The sequence below is a fragment of the Ascidiella aspersa genome, chromosome 4 (genome assembly GCF_963924565.1).
Source record: "Ascidiella aspersa chromosome 4, kaAscAspe10.2, whole genome shotgun sequence".
In the NCBI taxonomy this organism is placed as follows: Eukaryota; Metazoa; Chordata; class Ascidiacea; order Phlebobranchia; family Ascidiidae; genus Ascidiella; species Ascidiella aspersa.
Window position 1 is genome coordinate 29699904 of NC_139450.1, and position 18782 is coordinate 29718685.

An 18782-nucleotide genomic window follows, 5' to 3' on the forward strand; every position below is an offset into this window, starting at 1 on the left:
ACGCGAAACTTTACTGCCGGGCTTCACACAGATCGCGCGGGTCCAAAAATCGCCACGCCCGAGTCGGGTCTGCCAAGCGCCGAACCCATTCACAAACCTCGTCCCGGTAGCTCTGCTCTGCGCGCGCGAGCAAGCCTGGGAGCTACTCCGATTACTTTTGCCATCGCCTCCCGGCCATTTCCGTGCGTGGCGCAACTTTCCCATTTAGCCATTCGCGCGGCTCGGGAGCCCAGGCTTGCTCGAAGCAATACCGGATGCCAATCTGGAGAGGGCCTTTCTCTCTCCCTTGGCTCCCGGGGGTTCGCCCGCCTCCACGCTTCCACTACGTCATCCAGTGACGTAGGCGATCGCTTTTCGGGCGAAACCACGATCGCGGAATCGCTAGTGTTGCGCATATCGTCTGACAGCAACAAAAGTGTGGCCTTGGGATTTATCCGGCAGTTGGACTCGATTGATTGCCTCCGATCGTTGACTAATGTGTATGTGATGCTTGAGGAAGGCCGCATCACATCCTTCCATTGTCCTACATCTAGTCTGGGCTTACATGACTTTACCTGTAGGATGTGAGAACTTGGAATGGGTGAAGTTGATGATTAGCGGCTCGTCCCTTATATGATGAAACCTTTCATTTGAATAATTTTAAACCATAAAAAAATATCTTAAAAGGGATTGACCGGCGTTTCGCTGTTTAATACTCTGAAATCTGAAGTGTAATGTAAAGATTTTTATAGTTCTTTCGGGTTCGTGTTGCTGCTGTCATTTTGTGAAATTTCCTAAAGAAAGAACAAACCGTTCCTAGAAAATGTCATGATGATAAAACGCATAAATGAGTTGCATAATCTGCATTTAGCTTAAATTCTATTGACTGTAGGCATACGAAACAGTCCGTCGCCTTTTTTTAGTTTCAACTGAAACTTTTTTGCCTGATATTTAACATTCCAAGAAAGTACGTGAGCGGGTAGTGATGTATTGTCATAACTAATGCTTTAAGATAACACACGAGTACAGGGAAAGGTTGGCAATGGCAGACGGATAGGTAAAAGCATGCAAGCGTCTACAAACATGTTTTACGGGGTTATCGAATGTGTACAAGCCACAAGATTAGCATGCACTTGGTCTAATTGCTTTAGCGCCCGTTAACGCTAAATGTTTCGAGCGACAGCCTAACAACTGAAGTACATAAATTGGACACTTAAAAGGGAATTAGCAAGACCAGATTCCCTTTAAGCCACGTGTTACGGACGTATAACAACCTTGTCACTTATATTTATAGACCAAGTTGTTGCAAAACAGTTTTTTTACTTAGTCAGGTTAGGATATTATTTTTAAATCATAAAGCTGGCCCGAATAACAAACGAACTTACAAATCAATAGCACAGTGAAATTACAAGTTGTACCGTTTGTAAACCAATGATTCGGTGACTGCAAATAACACCATGGAGCGACAGGACACGATTAGACGATGTTCTACGTCGCCATTGGCACAAAAACAAGGATACGCGGAACAGTTTAATCGTATAGTACCGACATTCACAAACAAGTACGTCTATATTAAGTGCTTCGGAACAATGAAAATAGTTGGCCTGCAACCGCTTGATTTAAACGGTGGAGTTGAGATGCTTCCGTGACGACGGTAGGGCGAATGAGCGTGAGTGGTAAGAGTATTTCCACGGGTTCACCTTTAGGTGGGGCTCCTGAGGTAGAAATACAAGCATAAAAAGCGCTCTATGGCAACAGATTATTAACGATGCCAATACGATAACTAAAGCGTTTTAAATATTTAACCGATCAAAAAAACTACTTAAAGTTAGGCCTGTGAATCGAAATAACTATCATACAGTTAGACTGATATTTTCATGGGAAGCAAGCGAATTCGTTATCTCAACGTGCAAATTGCTTAAGGTGTTTTCGTGCAAATCGTTGGCACCGCATAAATCGGCTGATTCTATTTTTTGCGCAAACAGCTATTTGGAATAGAAATTAGTTCTAAAGTTTTTACAGGAAATCCTAGCCTACTTCACTCGTTCCTTAACTAAGACGAGCTCCTAGAAATTTGTACACAACCCTTTTCTTTATATTTGTGGGATTCTTTTTTTTACGCGTGAAATTGTAATCATCCGCCCAGTATTGCCATAGTATTTTGCTGCACGTTCCGAAGTGGCTAACCACCTAACAATTGCTTTCGCCACTTGTTAACAACACGGAAGAATGCCAACTGGGGTTTTGGGTTTCAATTACGAAAAGGAGTAGTGTTGTCCAGTGTACGATTTGTTACAGAAAAAATGCGTAGCTTTTCAGTCGGTTATTGCTTGCACAGTCATAGGGTACACAAACTAGTGATTTCATACGGAAATACAAATATATTTTCGTTGTGGTTATTAAGGGTTGTTACGACTTATTATATTTAAATAGCCGTGCCCAGTAGACATTGCATACGGTATATATTGAATCTCTGCTTCGATAAGGCATTTTGACTTTTTTCTTAGAAGCTGCAATGAAAACTTATGCAGCTGTTAACAATATAAAACCTTACAACAAAGAAAGAAACACGTTAAAGTTTCGATACTACATTCTTTTAGCTTTAATGAATCTTATTGGCCAATGTAAGCACCCTTTCAATCGTTGCCCTTCTCTCCACCTCGCACAAAGGTAAAAAAGGTAAAGAGGACGTTACATAAACAATTAAAATCTATATTGATAAAATCGACCCTATTTATCTGTTTAAACCGTCTGGCAATAATTTATGCCACATAGGTTTTTAAAAAAAAAAAAAGATGTGATTTTTCTCGAATGGTTTGACTTTCATATATTTTTTTGAAACTGCCACAAAAAGCCGTGTCTCTCCAATGGTAGAAAAAATGGTTACCTGAGTGTCTGCTAAGGTTTGCAGGTAAGTGCGTGGCACTATCTCGTCGCTCGGCACCCACATGGTTATCTTGGCCGGTGGTGGTATAAATCCTGCCGGAGGGAGGGCGTAGGCCTTGGAGTATCGCCGGTGGTGGTTCTTAAGAAATCCAGATTTGACTGCGGGCAAGAAAGAAGATTGTAAGACGTTCATGAACGTCGCAACTCGCAATTTAATTTGAAATGTGATACCTTTAATCGTGTTTGCACTTATGGTAAATAGTTTACATAGCACTGTTTTAAACATATTTGTGGCACGTATCATTAGAAGGAATGAGATTTAAGATTTGTCAAAAAAGGGATAAGATTATAATTATCAATTCGGATTAATTAGTTGTGGTGCAGTAAGATATTTCTGAAATACTACTTATTAAAATGTACTCCAATTCAATGTTACACCAGTTTACGTTTTGATGTGTAATGTACCGCTTTTTATTTCGTGACACATTGTTAACCCAAATTGAAATACGTTTTAAGCTCTCACTGTATAGGCTGTCAATATGTATTTCCATCTCACTATTGTCCTAATGAACAGCTACGCTATTCAAACAATGAGCTGTATGTTATCGCATTTCAAATACTTGCTACAACTCACAAAAGGGAACGACATATCATATTACACACTGCAGCCAGTTAAAGAGCCTCTACACCACAATACAAGTTACAAGTGTAAACAAGCAAACAATTAAAGTGCTCACTGGGAAAATCTTCTCTGTATATGCTGTTGATGCGTTGTCTTCTTGCACCAGGTTTTTGGTCAACCCAGGAAACAATGTCGTCAGATCTGTGCTGGCTTTTGTCCTTCTCAATCTTATGCTTGCCCAATCCCTGGTGAACACAATCATAACTTGTTTTTTTTAAGTAATGTTTTAACGCCATCCTTATTTTTGATGCCATTTAAAATGGTCCATAAAGGATGTGTTACCTTTAGACAGTAACAATATTCCTAACAACAAAGTACATTTATCAGTAGAATAGTGAAGTATATAAGTGAGCAAAAAGTAAAAATAAGTATGTTACAATATTTTATAATTATGATTGGTTAAAGATTTTTTGTACGCAGAAACAACTACAATTATTATTCTCTAAAACATTAAAGCCATATTATACACATTATTGGAGTCTGCAACCTATTCAATATAGCTATGTGTTGAGTTTTTTTCCAAATTTTGATTGATGGTCAGTATTAATTGGACAATATATGAAACTCTTTAACAAAGGACTCAATTTCAGAATTTCTGACCTGTCCAAAATAGACTCCGTGATCTTGAAATGAGTTTCTGTTGTCGTGGATAGAAAAAGGGTGTTTTTGGCTGTAAGGAGCCTATAGAAAACAAAATTAATTCACCATAAAAACATTTCAGATGACAACAAAATCAATGCAATAAGTTGAAGGTCAATGATAGTTAGGAAATGTTACCTTATTTTGAAATTATATCAAATCTACAAAGTGTTGAACTATTCTCTACATTTGGCATTAGGGAAAACACTAACAAAATTTAAATACCTGAAGCTTTTCCTGAAATAGTGGAGGGCATTTCACATGGGCACTGTGATTTGTTCGGCTTGTGCTTAACATTGTGCCAGTCGTTGTTCCACTCTCTCTGCTTGGTATTTGTGATGGCATTCCTCTGTGTGCAAACTATCAAGAAGCATAACTATTTTAGAATTGTATTTCCAAGAAATTACAGAGGAAGCATTGCAAGCAACGTATTCTGGTTTGATTTAAAAAAATGCCAGTTAGAATATTACAAAATTATGATTTATTTTATTTTAAGAAAAATACCATTTTCTCCTACCCAAATGCCATGTTCTTCAGCAGAAGGGACATAAATTCGGCCTTTTCCCATCTTGAACTTATTACAAATGGAAATGACCAAAGTATGTCCTTTATATTTGCGCAAATTTGGTTGCAACAAAAAAAAGCTTAAGAGAAATGATTAACCAGTCGACTTTTGTTTGGAATAAAGGGAAATAACCTTAACTGGATTATATCCAGTCCATTCAAAACACGTAAATTGCATTTTGTTCAGTCTTTTTATGTAACAAAGTAAACCTAATTCAAAAAATAATTATTAAATTGAATATATTTCAAAATGTTTTCTCAAATTGTTGTCTTTTGAGGAATTTGTTGCAATTTATAAAATAGCGAAACTGTGTAGCGTGGGATCAATTGTTGCCAAGGTAACTTAGTCATAGAAATGTAAATTTCATTCAATAGACATTTAAAAAACTTATTTTGAATGTCACATATATACTACAGCTATACCACTGTGCAAATCATGTTAATTGTTTTTAAATAATGATAAAATGCAGTTTTACTAATAAACAAAAAAAAAATATGCAATGCAATTAACAAAAAAACTAAACATTATTTTGTGTCAATTAATTACTAACTATTGTTTGTCTTAAATAAGGGGAATAGCGTGATATAATTTTTTTGTAAAAGATTTGTTTTTTTAAAGAATTCATAGAAACCGCAAATCAACAAACTCAAAAACAGCGTAACGCTTCTATAGCAATAAAATCCCCTGGCCTAGGGCTTACGACAGCACTGAACCGTGACGGAGTTGGGGAGTCCCATATCGAAGCCTTTTTCTTATGATTACCTGGGGCTGTTTGGGGAGGGGAAGTCGCCCAATTGGATATCTTGGCAGCGGTTATTTTATGACGGATAGCGCTCGAGAAGGAAGGGACAGTCAATTCAGCACTCAGTAGTGCGACTGGAGCATAACAGAACAGTTTAGAGCTTGGTTTATAGTTGAGTGCACAACAACAACAGTTTTAAAAGTGTTTACACCAACCAGCGGGCATAGCCGGCTAATTTTGTTGTACATTGTATTTAAGGCCGCTGTTATACCCAATAAGTTGAAGTACGATTGCTACTAGACTTCAAAACAATTATTCTGTACCAGATATGTAAAAACAGTACGAGTATATGCTTGATCTTTTAATCAAAACATTGAACGTCAATAAATAGCAATGCATTGTAATTGAGCACAACTTTGTGTAAATTAAACATTACACAGTTTTGAATTTTTAAATTAAGTGGACTGTGTTTGGAGTATTTCTGATTTAGATATTTGTACTCTAACTTTTGTTTTAGCAAGTTTAAAAAGAAGAGTAACCAGTTATAACTATTGAAACTTAAATCCATTTAAACTTTAACGTAATATCTTCTGAATGAAACATCTCTTTTTTGTAGTTTTTTTTGGTTCAAATCAATTTCAGAAACAAAACTAATGAAAGATAACTTTTTTTCAGAAAAGTGGTATGCAGGCTTTATAAGTGAAGTAAATCCCTGGAAATAGATGTAGCTGTGCCTTCTAAGTTGTGAAAAGACGCCATTCACATTAACTTCAAACATGGCAACTCGGATGTATGTCTGCGAGTCGGCCGAGCACCCCTCATCACTATTGCTGGGACTTAATGAACAGAGATTAAAGGTAAACCGTACTGCTTGATTTCTTTGCAAAACAAACTAAATTTGCCTAACAGGGGCAAATAGAATACATTTGTATTTCAAAGGAAACTTTTGACTCAAGTTGTTATGATTGATCGGTAAAGATTTATTTTCGATTGTACTTTAACAATTTTTGTTTTGTCAGGGTGCACTTTGTGATATCACAATACGCGTTCAGGGACACTTATTCAAAGCTCACATCAATGTGCTTGCATCAGCAATGGGTTACTTCAGGTATTTATTGAGTTCGTAATTTCTGTGTGTTACCTTTTTTGCAAGATAAAAGTACTTGAAATTGAAACATGTTTCTAATATAATGGTCTAAATTTATCAAACCATTTGGGTTTAGAATTTTAGCACCAATAAAATGAGAGTAGCATTGTTTAAGTTTTAACAAGGTTGTGAGAAAGACTTGAACTTTTCTAAGTGTTCATTGATAGTTGCAAACATTTGAATGTGCTTTGAACATTTACATTAACCCCTATATATTTCAGTATTTGAGTCTTTTTAAATATTTATTTCATTTGTGTAATATACATAATTGTAACAAGGAGTTCTTTCAGGGACTTGTTTTGCAAGCCGACCAAAGAGAAAACAGAAGGAATTATCGACATCCCTATGATTGTTAACAGCACCGGATTCTCTAAGATACTGGATTTTGTTTATACCTCACAACTGTGCCTAAGCCAGAGTACTGTCATGCAGGTATTGAATTTTGCCAACCAAATACATTTAACAAAGGTGTTAAACTATAAAACACACATTGCATGTTTAACTTCAGATTAAATCATCAATGAATTGCACCATAGTTGTCAATGATATCTTCCCTAAATGTAGATGCACAGCCAGCAATTTTTTCCATTTTCAATTTTTGTTTTGCACCTTCCGTTTTGGACTTTGCATACAGTTTAAAGTTGTAGTTTATTGAACAGAAACAGTCACATTATGAACCCTCTAAGTGGATTATGGCTAGGTCAAATGACTCATTGCCTTTTGACCAAAGTGATTAATGTGGGCAAGGAGTTTAGACCACAGCTATTAACCCCATATTTAGAATAATGCTCAGACAATGTATGTCAAAACAAACTGAACTTCATGTGCATACCTTTTATGTGCATCTGTCCAATTTTTGCTCCTCCAAATGTGAACAGACCCACTTTTAGTTCCTGTTTTTGTTGTTGTTCCTCTGATTGAACATTTTACCCGAGTAAAATTACGTTTTTTGTGGTGCAGTGAAGGCGAATAAGGCTTAGTTTTAGTGGAATCTATTATGTAGGTAATAAGTGTCTTTCCGGCATGGAAAATAGGTTAAGCAAGTTGCTTTTTGATCTCTTTACGCAAACAGCCTTTACATAAATGAACATGGCCAACGCAGAGCTTAGCTTGGATGTGTGACTCAGGCCAACACTCTACACGAAAATTTGACGCAAGCGAAATTGACCCAGTTCGATTGCGAGAGAGCGGGCTCGGGCCACAGCTCGGGGGAGGGTGGTGAGGGGATTGCGACATATGGACGACGCCCGGGCGCTTCTCCCCGGCGCCGAAACTGGGTCAGTGGCAGTCGGCGAAGGGGGAGGGCCGGCGAGACTGTGACCTCGTTGCCGAGCAGATGAGCCGACTGACACCCAGTCGCTGACGGGTCTATCCATTATGCATCGTCTTCCCCCCCTCTCTGCGGCAGCGGCGAACATACTGGTAGTTTTTTTTCGGCTGGGGACTTGGCGGGTGCGGATGTGCGCTGTAAGCCGCTATATACCACTGCTGCTGCGATGTGGATATTGCCGTTTGCGGGCGGGTGCTAATTGCCCGTCGCTAATGCGCCCGCAATCCCTCGCTTTTGTATTGTCGTCCTTGAAACGGTATTATAGTGTCGGGTGAATCATCTGTGTTTTTTTCCTGCGTACGTGCTCGCTCTAAATCTTGCCGTTGAATGTGGCGTTTGACGTGCAACGGAACATGGTCGATGCTAACAAACAATAGTTAACATTAGGTGTCGAATATTCGCATACAGAGCCTTCATAAGCTTGGAGTTGTATTACGCCCGCCATTTAAGTAAGAAACGCTTGATTATTGACAAACAATCGAAATAATTTTGATATCTTTCGCGCTATATTTGTAATAATGTGGTTTTCTTTTATGTAGATTGTGTATAAATCGGTGGCCTTTAAATTAGCACTTTAGAACGATACGAAAAAATTTCGTATCGCTAAAACCCAAAAAATTACCTTGGCAAAATGCATAGTTTAAACTACGTGTGGGCATTGTCACCGATTGGACGTGACCAGTTTATGTAGCCCACCCATAATAATCGTTAAGACCTTTATTTTTTTTTCAAGTGAATAAGGGAAGTTTAGTATTCCAGGGGTCGTCTAAACTGTAAGGTGTAAAAGTGGAACGCGAATAATGCTCGAAAACCAGGGAGTCAATTTGTTTGCGACGCGTGACGTTATGACCCAGCGGGCGCGCGTCACAATAATCGACGTCACCGCTGCTGGGCAAACGCGTCGTTCCTACATCTGTCCGTGGCAATGAGCTGGCGTTGTAAAGTCTTTGCGCGCGTCGGGCAAATATATTTCTGCATTTATTGACATTACAATCTGTGACGAGCGGCGCGATTTCCTGTAAGAACGTCGATTTAATTTGCCCCGCGTTTGGATCGCACGCGAATTAGCCGGCCCTAATCGTCCCATTTGCGCGCGGAATTACTTAGACGCGTCGTCATCGCATTTCTGCCATCGACGTTTCTTCTTCTTGCCCTTGCTCGGAATCCCGCGCTATTCATGACGTGGGAGATGACCACGTTGATTTTTATTCGCGTCCTTTAATTGCCCACCTCGCGGGTTGTTTTGTGTCTGTTTCTGACGAAAGTTAAATCAGGATATTATTATCTGCGCGGTCACTTCGAAAAGAGTCGACTCTTTTTTATTCAATTGGCCTAATTCAGTTTTCCTCGCCTGTTTTTCCTTAGCGAAAAATTAAACGTGACAAACTACTAAAAATGAAAGTTTTGTGCCTTTCGAAGCGACCGTAAACTGACCAAAAGGGAATTTAAAAAAAGCGCGTTTGTTAACGCCTTTTAAAGTGATTTAGCAAAGTCACTGTACAATGCTGTTCATTGCATTGTATGCCAACGCGACATCGTTTTTGTCTTTTTTTCGGTTGAGCAATTTGTTAGAGCATTTGCGTTGCTGACTATGTGAGCGGCATTTGAACTCCTTGAGATGGCATAAATAAAAGTGGATTATCCCTAGAAATATGTTCCAAGTGTGAGCTGATTTCTTATTATCACGCTCCGTGTTAATCCTACTAGCATCGTTTTTTCAACATCGCAGGAGTTATGTCTTAACCTTGAGCGACGTTACGCAACATAGTTTCGCGGTACCACCACCCACACAAAGGTGTAGCATCGCATAAGCAGATATCACCACTTCAGGCGGAATGCCTTGGGCCGTGGCGCAATTTAACGTCGACCAATTTCGCCCGATAGCCTCTTAACCCCGACCGCCGCTTTGCCTGGCAGCCATTCGTAAACGCGCAATCGCATGCAAATTACCGACCGGTTCGCCTTATTGGCCACCTTTATCAATGAACGGCGACTATTTGAATTTTCCATCTAAATTTAACCGAGGTCGATGTGCCCTAGTTCTTCACCCCGTTTTCACCATTGTTTCAGTACGCGACGAATTTGTTTAATTCAAATAGCATCGATTCTTCACTGTCCGTGCCGCGCCCAATCGGCGACGGCCAAATACGACCCAGGTCCCAATTTGCATGCAGAGCTTTAACCTTAGCGCGGTACCTCGCTGCCAGAAAGCACCTCTCTGGCTGGTTTGGTATTTCGGGCGCGCGCTTTTTCCGTCTGTTTATTTGCATAGGATGTGGGACGAAACAGCGAAAAGCGTCATCGCTACCGTTGTGTCCGATTTGGATTTGTCACATGCAAATATACATTTTTGTGGCATTGTTGGACGGTAACGAGCGCGCTAGGATAGGCTTCTAAATTTGGTGAGAAGTATTTTTTTTTTAGTTTTGGCGGGTGTGCAATCTCTAAATGATTTGATTATTTGCAAAGAAATTTTACCAAAAAACAAAATTGATAACTCGAAAAACAAATTGGCTGACGGGTTTTTTAGACTGATTTGGGATTTTATTTATCAAATAAACAGTAGTAACAATGACCACAAATAACTAACCACAGTTGTTTCTATCAACGTTGTCCGTACGGGTTCAAAACCTCAATATAACAACATTAGAGTTCTTACCCATTGGCTAATTTCAGTCGCTGTCGCAACTCGATGGCAAAACAACGCCACTGTTTAAAACGTTCCGGCCTTTTCAACACCCAAAACAGAAAACAGGCAACGCACTGTGCGGCAAAATACACGCAATCCCAAGTAGCCCCCACAACACTATTCCAGGCTAACGATGTTCGCTGGACCTTCGAACATTTCGATCGATAACTAATCGAGTCGATGGCGCTGCCGTGGTTTGAAACCCTGTGTAGGGGTTATATGAGGGTGTTTCCGACTATATACGTTTGGCGAAACGATTCGCCCAATTTTACAAGATCTGGTTTGGTGTACAACTGCATTTTTGTCTACAAACGCCCAATTTGAGTAAAAGTTCTATAAAAACACAGTCTAACTGCGGAAAAAGTTGTATTAATACGAAAACAGCAAAATGGTGGACGGGATTAGTTTGTTTCGCGTTTTGAAAGGCCTAATGCATCATCCTTAAAATTCGTATATATCTCTGGCCGAACTCGTCCAATTGGGAAACTTTCTTCCCCGGCTGGGAACTAGTAGTGATAGATCGCGCCTCGTTCCCCGACCCGTAAGTAATTAACTGGACGCCGGGCATTACTTGTGAGATGAGTCGCATCCCGTCGCTTGGACGCCGTCCGTTTGCTTCGCATGTATAATGCATATACTCCACTGGCTGTCGTTCCTGTCTTGGATTGATGGCGACTTCCCATATTGCGCGCCCGCTCTGCCAAAGCTATCTGTCCCATAGCGCTACTGTCTGTAGCTACAACAGACGCCGGCAATAAGACAGTTTACATTTGGGCCTGAAATACAGCGGGCATATTGTATTGGACGTTTTGTGCAATTTTTTTTTACGTTTCGTGCAATTTTGTCTTTACCATCGCGACGATTAGTCACGGAAATGAACACCCGGCTGTTTTGAAACGATCGGTTAAGATGAGATGCAACTTTTATAAAAACATGTTTTTTAAACGCGCGTGTTCCTTTTAGAGAAGCGATGTGAACTGTTGATTAGTTATTACGCGATAAAACTTTATAAAAGCGCGGTTTAAGAGGTGTATCCCTTTTTAAAGCTGCCTTCGTTATGAAGCTAAACCCAAACTCCTACTAAACTAGATCTCGCGCGCGAATTTTGCCTCAACGCGCTTGCAGCATGCTTCACACGTTCCATTTTCCCCGAATTGTAGCGGCCATCCGGTTTTAACCGGGTCAAACTTACCAATAAGAAGGGTCTTTTTCCTCTGCAACCGCTTGCCAACGCAATTTCGCCACATCGTTTAGTTGGTGCGCTACTACTCGGGAATCCACCCAGAAGGGCTAATCCCGGACATTTCAACGCAGTGAGGCAACTGTTACAGATGCAACAGGCAACCGCGGACAGTTACAATACCGGGGTGACCCTTGTACAACCCAAAGCTACACTCCAATCTTACTCCATGTCATCGCCTCATGTAAACGACCTGTCGACGTTTATGTATTTAGGTTTGGCGAAAATGAGGAAGCTATTTCGCTCGCATTCGACCCCACTGCTTAGCGTGAAAGCCACTGGTTCTCAACCGGCGTGCCTTTGCTTAATTAGTGAGCTTTTTAAAACACATATTTGTGTCCGATTAGAGACCATTATATCAAATGACGTTTGTAAGTTGATTGGGTTGTTCCAGTTTCATTTATAGTGACATTTCAGTAAAATACTCGACGAAAATTCCAGTCGGGGTGCCGAAAATGTATTTTTTATTTTTTAAGGGTGCCCTAAAAGCCACAAAAGGTTGAGGATTACTGGTTTAAGCAATTAATTGCGTATTGTGTTTATCTCGTGATGCGGGGAAACTTGTTTTCGCGACGTGATCGGGGTTTCTTGTCCCACGAAGCTTCACCCCATTGTGTGTCGCAAATGCAGTAGTATACTCTCTGACGCGTCTGTAATTTTGCTGTGTCGGAATTTTCACATCGTAAAAGTCTGCCTGCTTCCTGGTCAAAGTGGAAAGCGGAGGTTTTGCGACGCTGGACCTCCCGCTGTTTTTACTAATGGAGAAATGCGCCTCAGAAAAGGGCATTGGGGTTTTGTATACAGCTTAGGCGACGCTTGTCCTGAATGTGTAATTTATGTTACTTTAGGTCAGTAATCTCTTTTAGTACGCGATCCCAATTTAATTAAACTGAACCATATTTATGGGCGACCCCAGTTTGTTTTCAGATAGGCAATTCTTGAACTAAATAACACAAACGATTGATTTTATGCTTAAATTATACACAGGCCCAAATATATTTTAACATTTTTAATACACTAATTGCGCTCGTTTAAATCGCAATGAAATAAAACTAAAACTGCGTAATATAAAAGTAATGGCGACACCATAAAAGGTTTAAGCTACCCCATTGGAGACCACTGCTTTAGGTAAAGCTACCGTTCGCCCTCATTATTTATTCCTGGTTTGTTTAGCTCTTAAGGGATTCGGAACTCGTTTTCCCGCAAATTTGCACCCCTTAAATTAAGCGGAGGCAAGCCGCGGCTCCAAGCATATCGGCCAGCAAGGCAAAAAAGTCCAACCCCGTACAACAGGGGCTCACGTACGGGTGCCTGCCTTACTACTCCACCCACTTCCAACACACCACTCCACATATCCGCGTTCGACCGGGCGTGCATTTTCAAGCCGCCTTGCTCGAAGAGGGGCGGCAACTTGCGCACGCACACACACACCCAATCCCACGCACACACACCCGTGGGCGTAAGAACAGCAAACAGCGGCACATCAATATATATAGGTAGGAGAGGCCTTTTTGGCCGGCCCCCGCCTTGCTGGCAATTAGGTCAAGAAACAGGATCCAGCCCTGGTTTTATGGCGCGCTCCACCCAGGGCCAGAGCAATCCTGTGCACACAATGGCGGGCCTTGTGAACACAAAGGCCAGTCGCCGCGGGGCGCACAAGCCCCCAGGGGAGTCGCGTACGTGTTCGTTGCGCGCGCCAAGGGAAGGGCTCTCGTGTACCCGCGCGCGCACTAGTGTATGTGCGTGCTGTGCAATGAAGGTCGCGTCACCCCGTTTTTGTGCTTTGCCTCACACACACATAAGCCGCTGCTTTCTCTTGTTGTTCGCCGCCAAGCATTGTGCCCGGATTGGGGCCATTGTCCGCGCCGATCGCGCGTCTGACCCCGGGTGAAATTCGGGGTGCAACTGGATCCGAGCCCCCGCGGTTAATTGTTATTTCGGAGATCGATTACGATTCCCGGTGCGGTTGTTTGGCGATGGCGCGATGTGTCGGTTTTGGGCCGCGACACCCTGTTGCGTTTAGGGATAATACAATGCCTGAATTAAAAGCTTTTAAAGGATTTGGTTATTTATCAGATAAAGGAGGTCAAGCGGAATTCACCCTAATTTCAAACAAGTGTTGAAAAGTAATTTACCCATGTTTCAAACAACTGTTGAAAAGTAATACACCCATGTTTCAAACAACTGTTGAAAAGTAATACACCTGTGTTTCAAACAACAGTCAAAAAACCTGTTTTCATTTTCCACGTCTAAACTAAATACCCATTATTTTTCAAACGTCCTTGCACTAACGCTTACATCTGCTTGAAAACTTTCAACTCTTGAAAGCAATTCTCATCTGATAGTCTGTGAGGTAGATTTAAGGTTTGCTAGATAACTTAATCGGAGTTTGTCATCTGTCCACATCCCTGTATCTAAACGCCACAACTAACATCTTAAGAAAAAAGAAAAACATATTCCCAAATAGAAAATTATTATTTGAGAAAACATACGCGTTTTTACGTAGTTTAATACATTTAAGAGGGTTTACTGTGTTTTTTAGCCGTTAAATAAGATAAATCTTTGGTCTATAGAGAAAATACATCTTTCGTGGGCGCGTAGATGTTAAAGCGATTCGATTAGTCGACCCGTGTCCCTCATCCTTCCTTCACTAAATTTTTGTTTACTTTACAAAAAAGCGATTCTCTCTTTCCAACCTTGGTCTGTGAGATATTTTGCGCTACAAAAGAAAAAACCGGACAGGCGAAAAAGCGGTTACTTTTGGAGTTAATGCACAGAAGTTTGATTGACAAATTTGCGTTTTTTGTACTTTTTCAAGTGACCGTGTAAAAAAGCTGATTAGAGTCGCTTAGAATCCCCTTTAATCCAAACGAACCGTAGCGAACCTGATCGTGACCCCGCTTGACATTAATCAGTTGCACGGCCTTTGCACAAAGCACGTTCGTGAAATGTACAGGCATGATTGGGGGTGAATGATTTATACACTAACGTTGATAAATCGCTTTAAACGATATAAAACGGTTTCGACCGCAGCAGTAATCTCGACGAATTCTATTAAATCGCTTGCACTGCGTATAAGCAAAAATAAAAAAACGCCGTTCGATTGTGTCGATTTCGGCGAATTTCGTTTTGGTGAACGAAAACAAGCGAACCCGGCTGTTTCAATCGGCCGCCCTCGGCGTTTTATTCACAATTTCCAGCTCCCCGGGCGTCTGCGTTTTGCAGCGCGGCGGGAAATCGCGTTTCCTGGAAAATTCTTAAAAAAATGGAAAAGGGTCGTCTCACCGCAGCGCGTTGTTTTTAAACGGCCGCTTCGAAAGCAACCGGCAACCTTTTTCGTGGATTTTTTGCCCCCCTCAATGCGTGTGGCCAAATAATTGCACGTTGCCTTAAAATTTTCTGTTTTATTTTTTTAATTTGTCAACAAGACCCGAAAATTAAGGCTGAATAGAAAGTATTTTTAAGCTAACTGTGGGAAGGGGTCAAGGGGTAAAATAAGCATATATACATACAGCTCAATTTTTAAGAACACCCCACATGTATTTGTTTAAAGATTTGGCTTAAAGACGATTAGAAAGTTTCAGATGCTATCTTTCGGTAAAATTGCAAAGGTATTTCAAAAAGACATTGAAAAACTTAAATGCCAGAATTTGCACATATCAAACTCGTTCAATATTTCAATATTTTAAACCGTTTCGTAGAGGAGCCATACTTAAAGCCCTCCGAAGTTGATTTTTTCCCGAAACGTGAAAAACTCTTGGACTTTTCAAACCTTTTGTGGAGGGGCGGGGCCCAACTTAAATCCCCCCTACGTTAATTCTTCCCAAAACGTGAAAACCCAACGGGGGAAAAATAGCGCGGCTTTGGCTGTTGTGTTGTACGCGGCCAGGTCGCGACTTGCCCAGCGCCGCCAACGACTTGGGGCTCGAGTGTCACCCGCGCCCATTCTCGATCGCTCCGAGCGCGATGCTTGGCCTGCTGCCAGGTCGGTTGGCCTTCTCCTTGCTTGGGTCTCCGCGCAACCGCCCAAGCTCGAGTGTTTGTTTTTGCGGCCCTTGCGACCCTCCCTAAAGGATTGAGTGTTGGGTGAACCGGCGCGTTCGTCGGCGCGCATTTTCGAAAACGAACCGGTGAAATATTTGTCGAAACATTTTCGATTTTTGGGTTTGCTGATTTAAATTTTGTAACATTTATAAGGCTAAAAAACGAACTTGAATTGAACTGTTGGGTTTACAACGGAAATTTAGTAGCCATGTATTGCTGAAAACCGGACTTAAATGGCTTTCTCGGGCTGAAAACCGTACATAAATGATCTATGGAGAGCCATGTGAGTGTTTCGCGTTTAAAACGGGACTCAAATAGCCCATTCGACCTAAAATAGGAAATTAACAACCATTTTGGCGTACAATCAAGAATTAAATGTACATATCGGCTGCTAAGAGGAACTAAGTGACCAAATCGAGATAAAACAATTTTATTTGATGCACGGCATAGGGATGTAGGTTTAAAACGCGTAATCGCACTTCTCCTCATGCCAGATTCACCCCAGTACGCACCCATGATTAAAACAAGAACCGAAGGCCCTAATCTACAAGCTCAACACGCTCCCACCAAAAAGCAAAGCGTTGGGCGCAACCGAAAACAAATCCGCAACAGAAACGAGCTCGATTTCAAGCCACAAGCATAAAGCGCCGAGGCTGAGGCAAGAGGTTGAAGGCGGTCGTCCCTTTTCGAGTAGGCCGCCGCGTTTCGTTAGCCCGGGGCCGCCCGGTGCTGAGGGTGTTTAGACAGATCGAAGCTCGACTCGCCACCTCCCCGGGGCTTTGCAGCCGCGAGCACGCACACACACTCACGCACACGCGCGCACATACGCACGCGCGCTCTAACGGGCGTGGATACGCGCTTACCAAGGGGGGCGCTCAATCGAATTTCCTCTTAAGGCTAGCAACGTTGATGGGTTCCAAACTCTTTTGCGTGGGATCGAAAAAGCTGGTTTTGTAATGTAGGCCAGTGGTTCTTAAACTGGTGCGCGAATCCTTTGGGTGATCTTTTAAATTCATTGACTTTTTGGCGTTATGAAAAGGCACAGCCTCACTGGATCAAATGAATCATTTGACAGCTTGTGTAATGCAAATAGTAATTATCTTGTGTAAGTATTGGTGTTTTGTTTGTAATATTGTGCAGAGAATTTTATATTTTTTTAACTTAAAAAAAATGATGGGGTCTGTAATTAGTTAAGAAAATATTAAAAGGGCGTTTCTTTATGGAATCCAAAACTATTGGCAGCAGGTTGCTGCTTGTCGATCACTGTTCCGCTGACGAGTATATTAACAATAAAATTAAAAGCTTAAAAACGCGAGTAAATAGTTTACTCGGGTTTCAAACTTTGGTTTTCATGTTAGTTAGGAAAACAAATGGGTTCCGCCAGTTTTAAATATTGATACCCACTGCACTGCGGTTGGGCCGTGAGATTGCGAACAAGCGTATATCGACGAGATCATATGCAACATATGCCCACCCCTGCGGTCTCGCTGGTTCAATGGTGGGATCCACTAATCTTCATTCGCCTGAGGGCAGCATAAGACGCTGACCACTACTGCTGTTGTTTTGTGCCACTGCCGCAGCGTATGGTCGATTTTCTTGCGTGTACCCTTTGAAACGTTTTTTTTCCGTTGCTGATTTACTGTCGTTATATATCTGTGAAAAAGCGTAATTTTCTCCAATTTTTCTTTAATTAATTTTTTGTATTTTTTACTCATTTTTAAGCGAGTTCGCTTTTAAAGGAAAAGTAAAATGAAAAAAAAATATTTCTGTGAGCAGGTTTCCGTTATACCTCTGTAAGGCATTAGTTCATTTATCAAACCTATTGTGAGCTATCTGTCACTCAAAATGAGTAACCAGGCGTACATGTCATTCGAATCGGCGTTTGAAACTGTTTAACACCGACGGGCGGGCAAACATTCCCATTGAGCCCCGCGTTTCCAACCAGCCAACCCTTGTGTACCAAAAGCGGCGTCAGAACGGCACCGGCCGCGGCGGCTGCTGGAAAACAGAGGCGAGCGTCTGGCTCTTAAACCCAAAAAGCAGGGCCGGCGACTTTTACGGTCCGACGTTATCCAGACCGCCCCTGTTTACCCTGCCACGTATAGGGAAAAAGTAAAGCCTCCCGGGGGCTGCCACGCGCTTTTCGTGTTACCGCTTGTTTGCCGAACGCGCGACAGCTCGAACGCCGGGATTTGGGAGTCGGGTTTGTACACACACAAAAGTACAAGGCCCCTTTTACCCTAACTTTTTCGGCCTGTTAAAGTGCCATTTTCGCTCTGCTGACCAGTTAGAAACGTTCACTACAATTTGGCCGAACATAAGAAAGCCATATTTTTAAAGATCTTAAAAAACTTAAGATACCATATTTAGTCTTTACCAGATACCTCAGATTTGGAAGTCGGGTCTGTACACACACAAAGGGTACAAGGCCCTTCCTAGCCGTTTTGCGCAAATTATTTCGTCTTGTTTTTTGTGGCATTTTTGCTGTGCTAACGTGTTCGAAATGTATAGTGCAATTTGGCCGAAAAAAGGTTGCTTTCAAAAAGCTTTAAAAACTTAAGAACCCATGCAATCGAAGAGTGACCCGGCGCTTTTTCGATAGGCCAAAGCAAATAAATTCCACGGTGTGTCTCGGCCGGGTTTCGCGGCCAGGGTTTCGCTGAATGGAACTCGTTGTTCGTTTCGACGCGTCTAGCGTCTTATCACTAACCCCCCCCCCCCCGGCAGTAACAGCGCACTAGACACTTTGCCTGAGGTACAACACAAAAAACGATCGTATTTTTTGTTGTGGTTTCAGATATAACGCGACGTCATTCCGTTCAACGTCATGTGTGTTTAC

The 18782-nt window shown here is 41.6% G+C and overlaps 2 protein-coding genes across 2 annotated transcripts in view; one reads left to right on the forward strand and one right to left on the reverse strand.

The window, feature by feature from the left end:
- Window positions 1-956: 956 nt before the first annotated feature.
- On the reverse strand, window positions 957-4836 carry LOC146157391 (testis-expressed protein 36-like). The gene is made up of 6 exons (XM_083387789.1): window positions 4704-4836; window positions 4412-4546; window positions 4148-4228; window positions 3603-3732; window positions 2867-3024; window positions 957-1694 (listed from the first exon to the last, which is right to left on the reverse strand). Exons 1-6 carry the CDS (start codon window positions 4752-4754, stop codon window positions 1599-1601), a joined length of 651 nt encoding a protein of 216 aa, XP_083243915.1. The 5' UTR covers window positions 4755-4836; the 3' UTR covers window positions 957-1598.
- A 1123-nt stretch (window positions 4837-5959) lies between these two features.
- The window catches only part of LOC146157392 (uncharacterized), a 51821-nt gene continuing 38998 nt past the window's right edge, over window positions 5960-18782 (forward strand). The window contains exons 1-3 of the mRNA XM_083387264.1: window positions 5960-6350; window positions 6513-6601; window positions 6931-7072. Coding sequence (XP_083243390.1) covers window positions 6270-6350; window positions 6513-6601; window positions 6931-7072 — 312 coding nt within the window. The 5' untranslated portion in view covers window positions 5960-6269. The remainder of the gene's footprint in view (window positions 6351-6512; window positions 6602-6930; window positions 7073-18782) is intronic.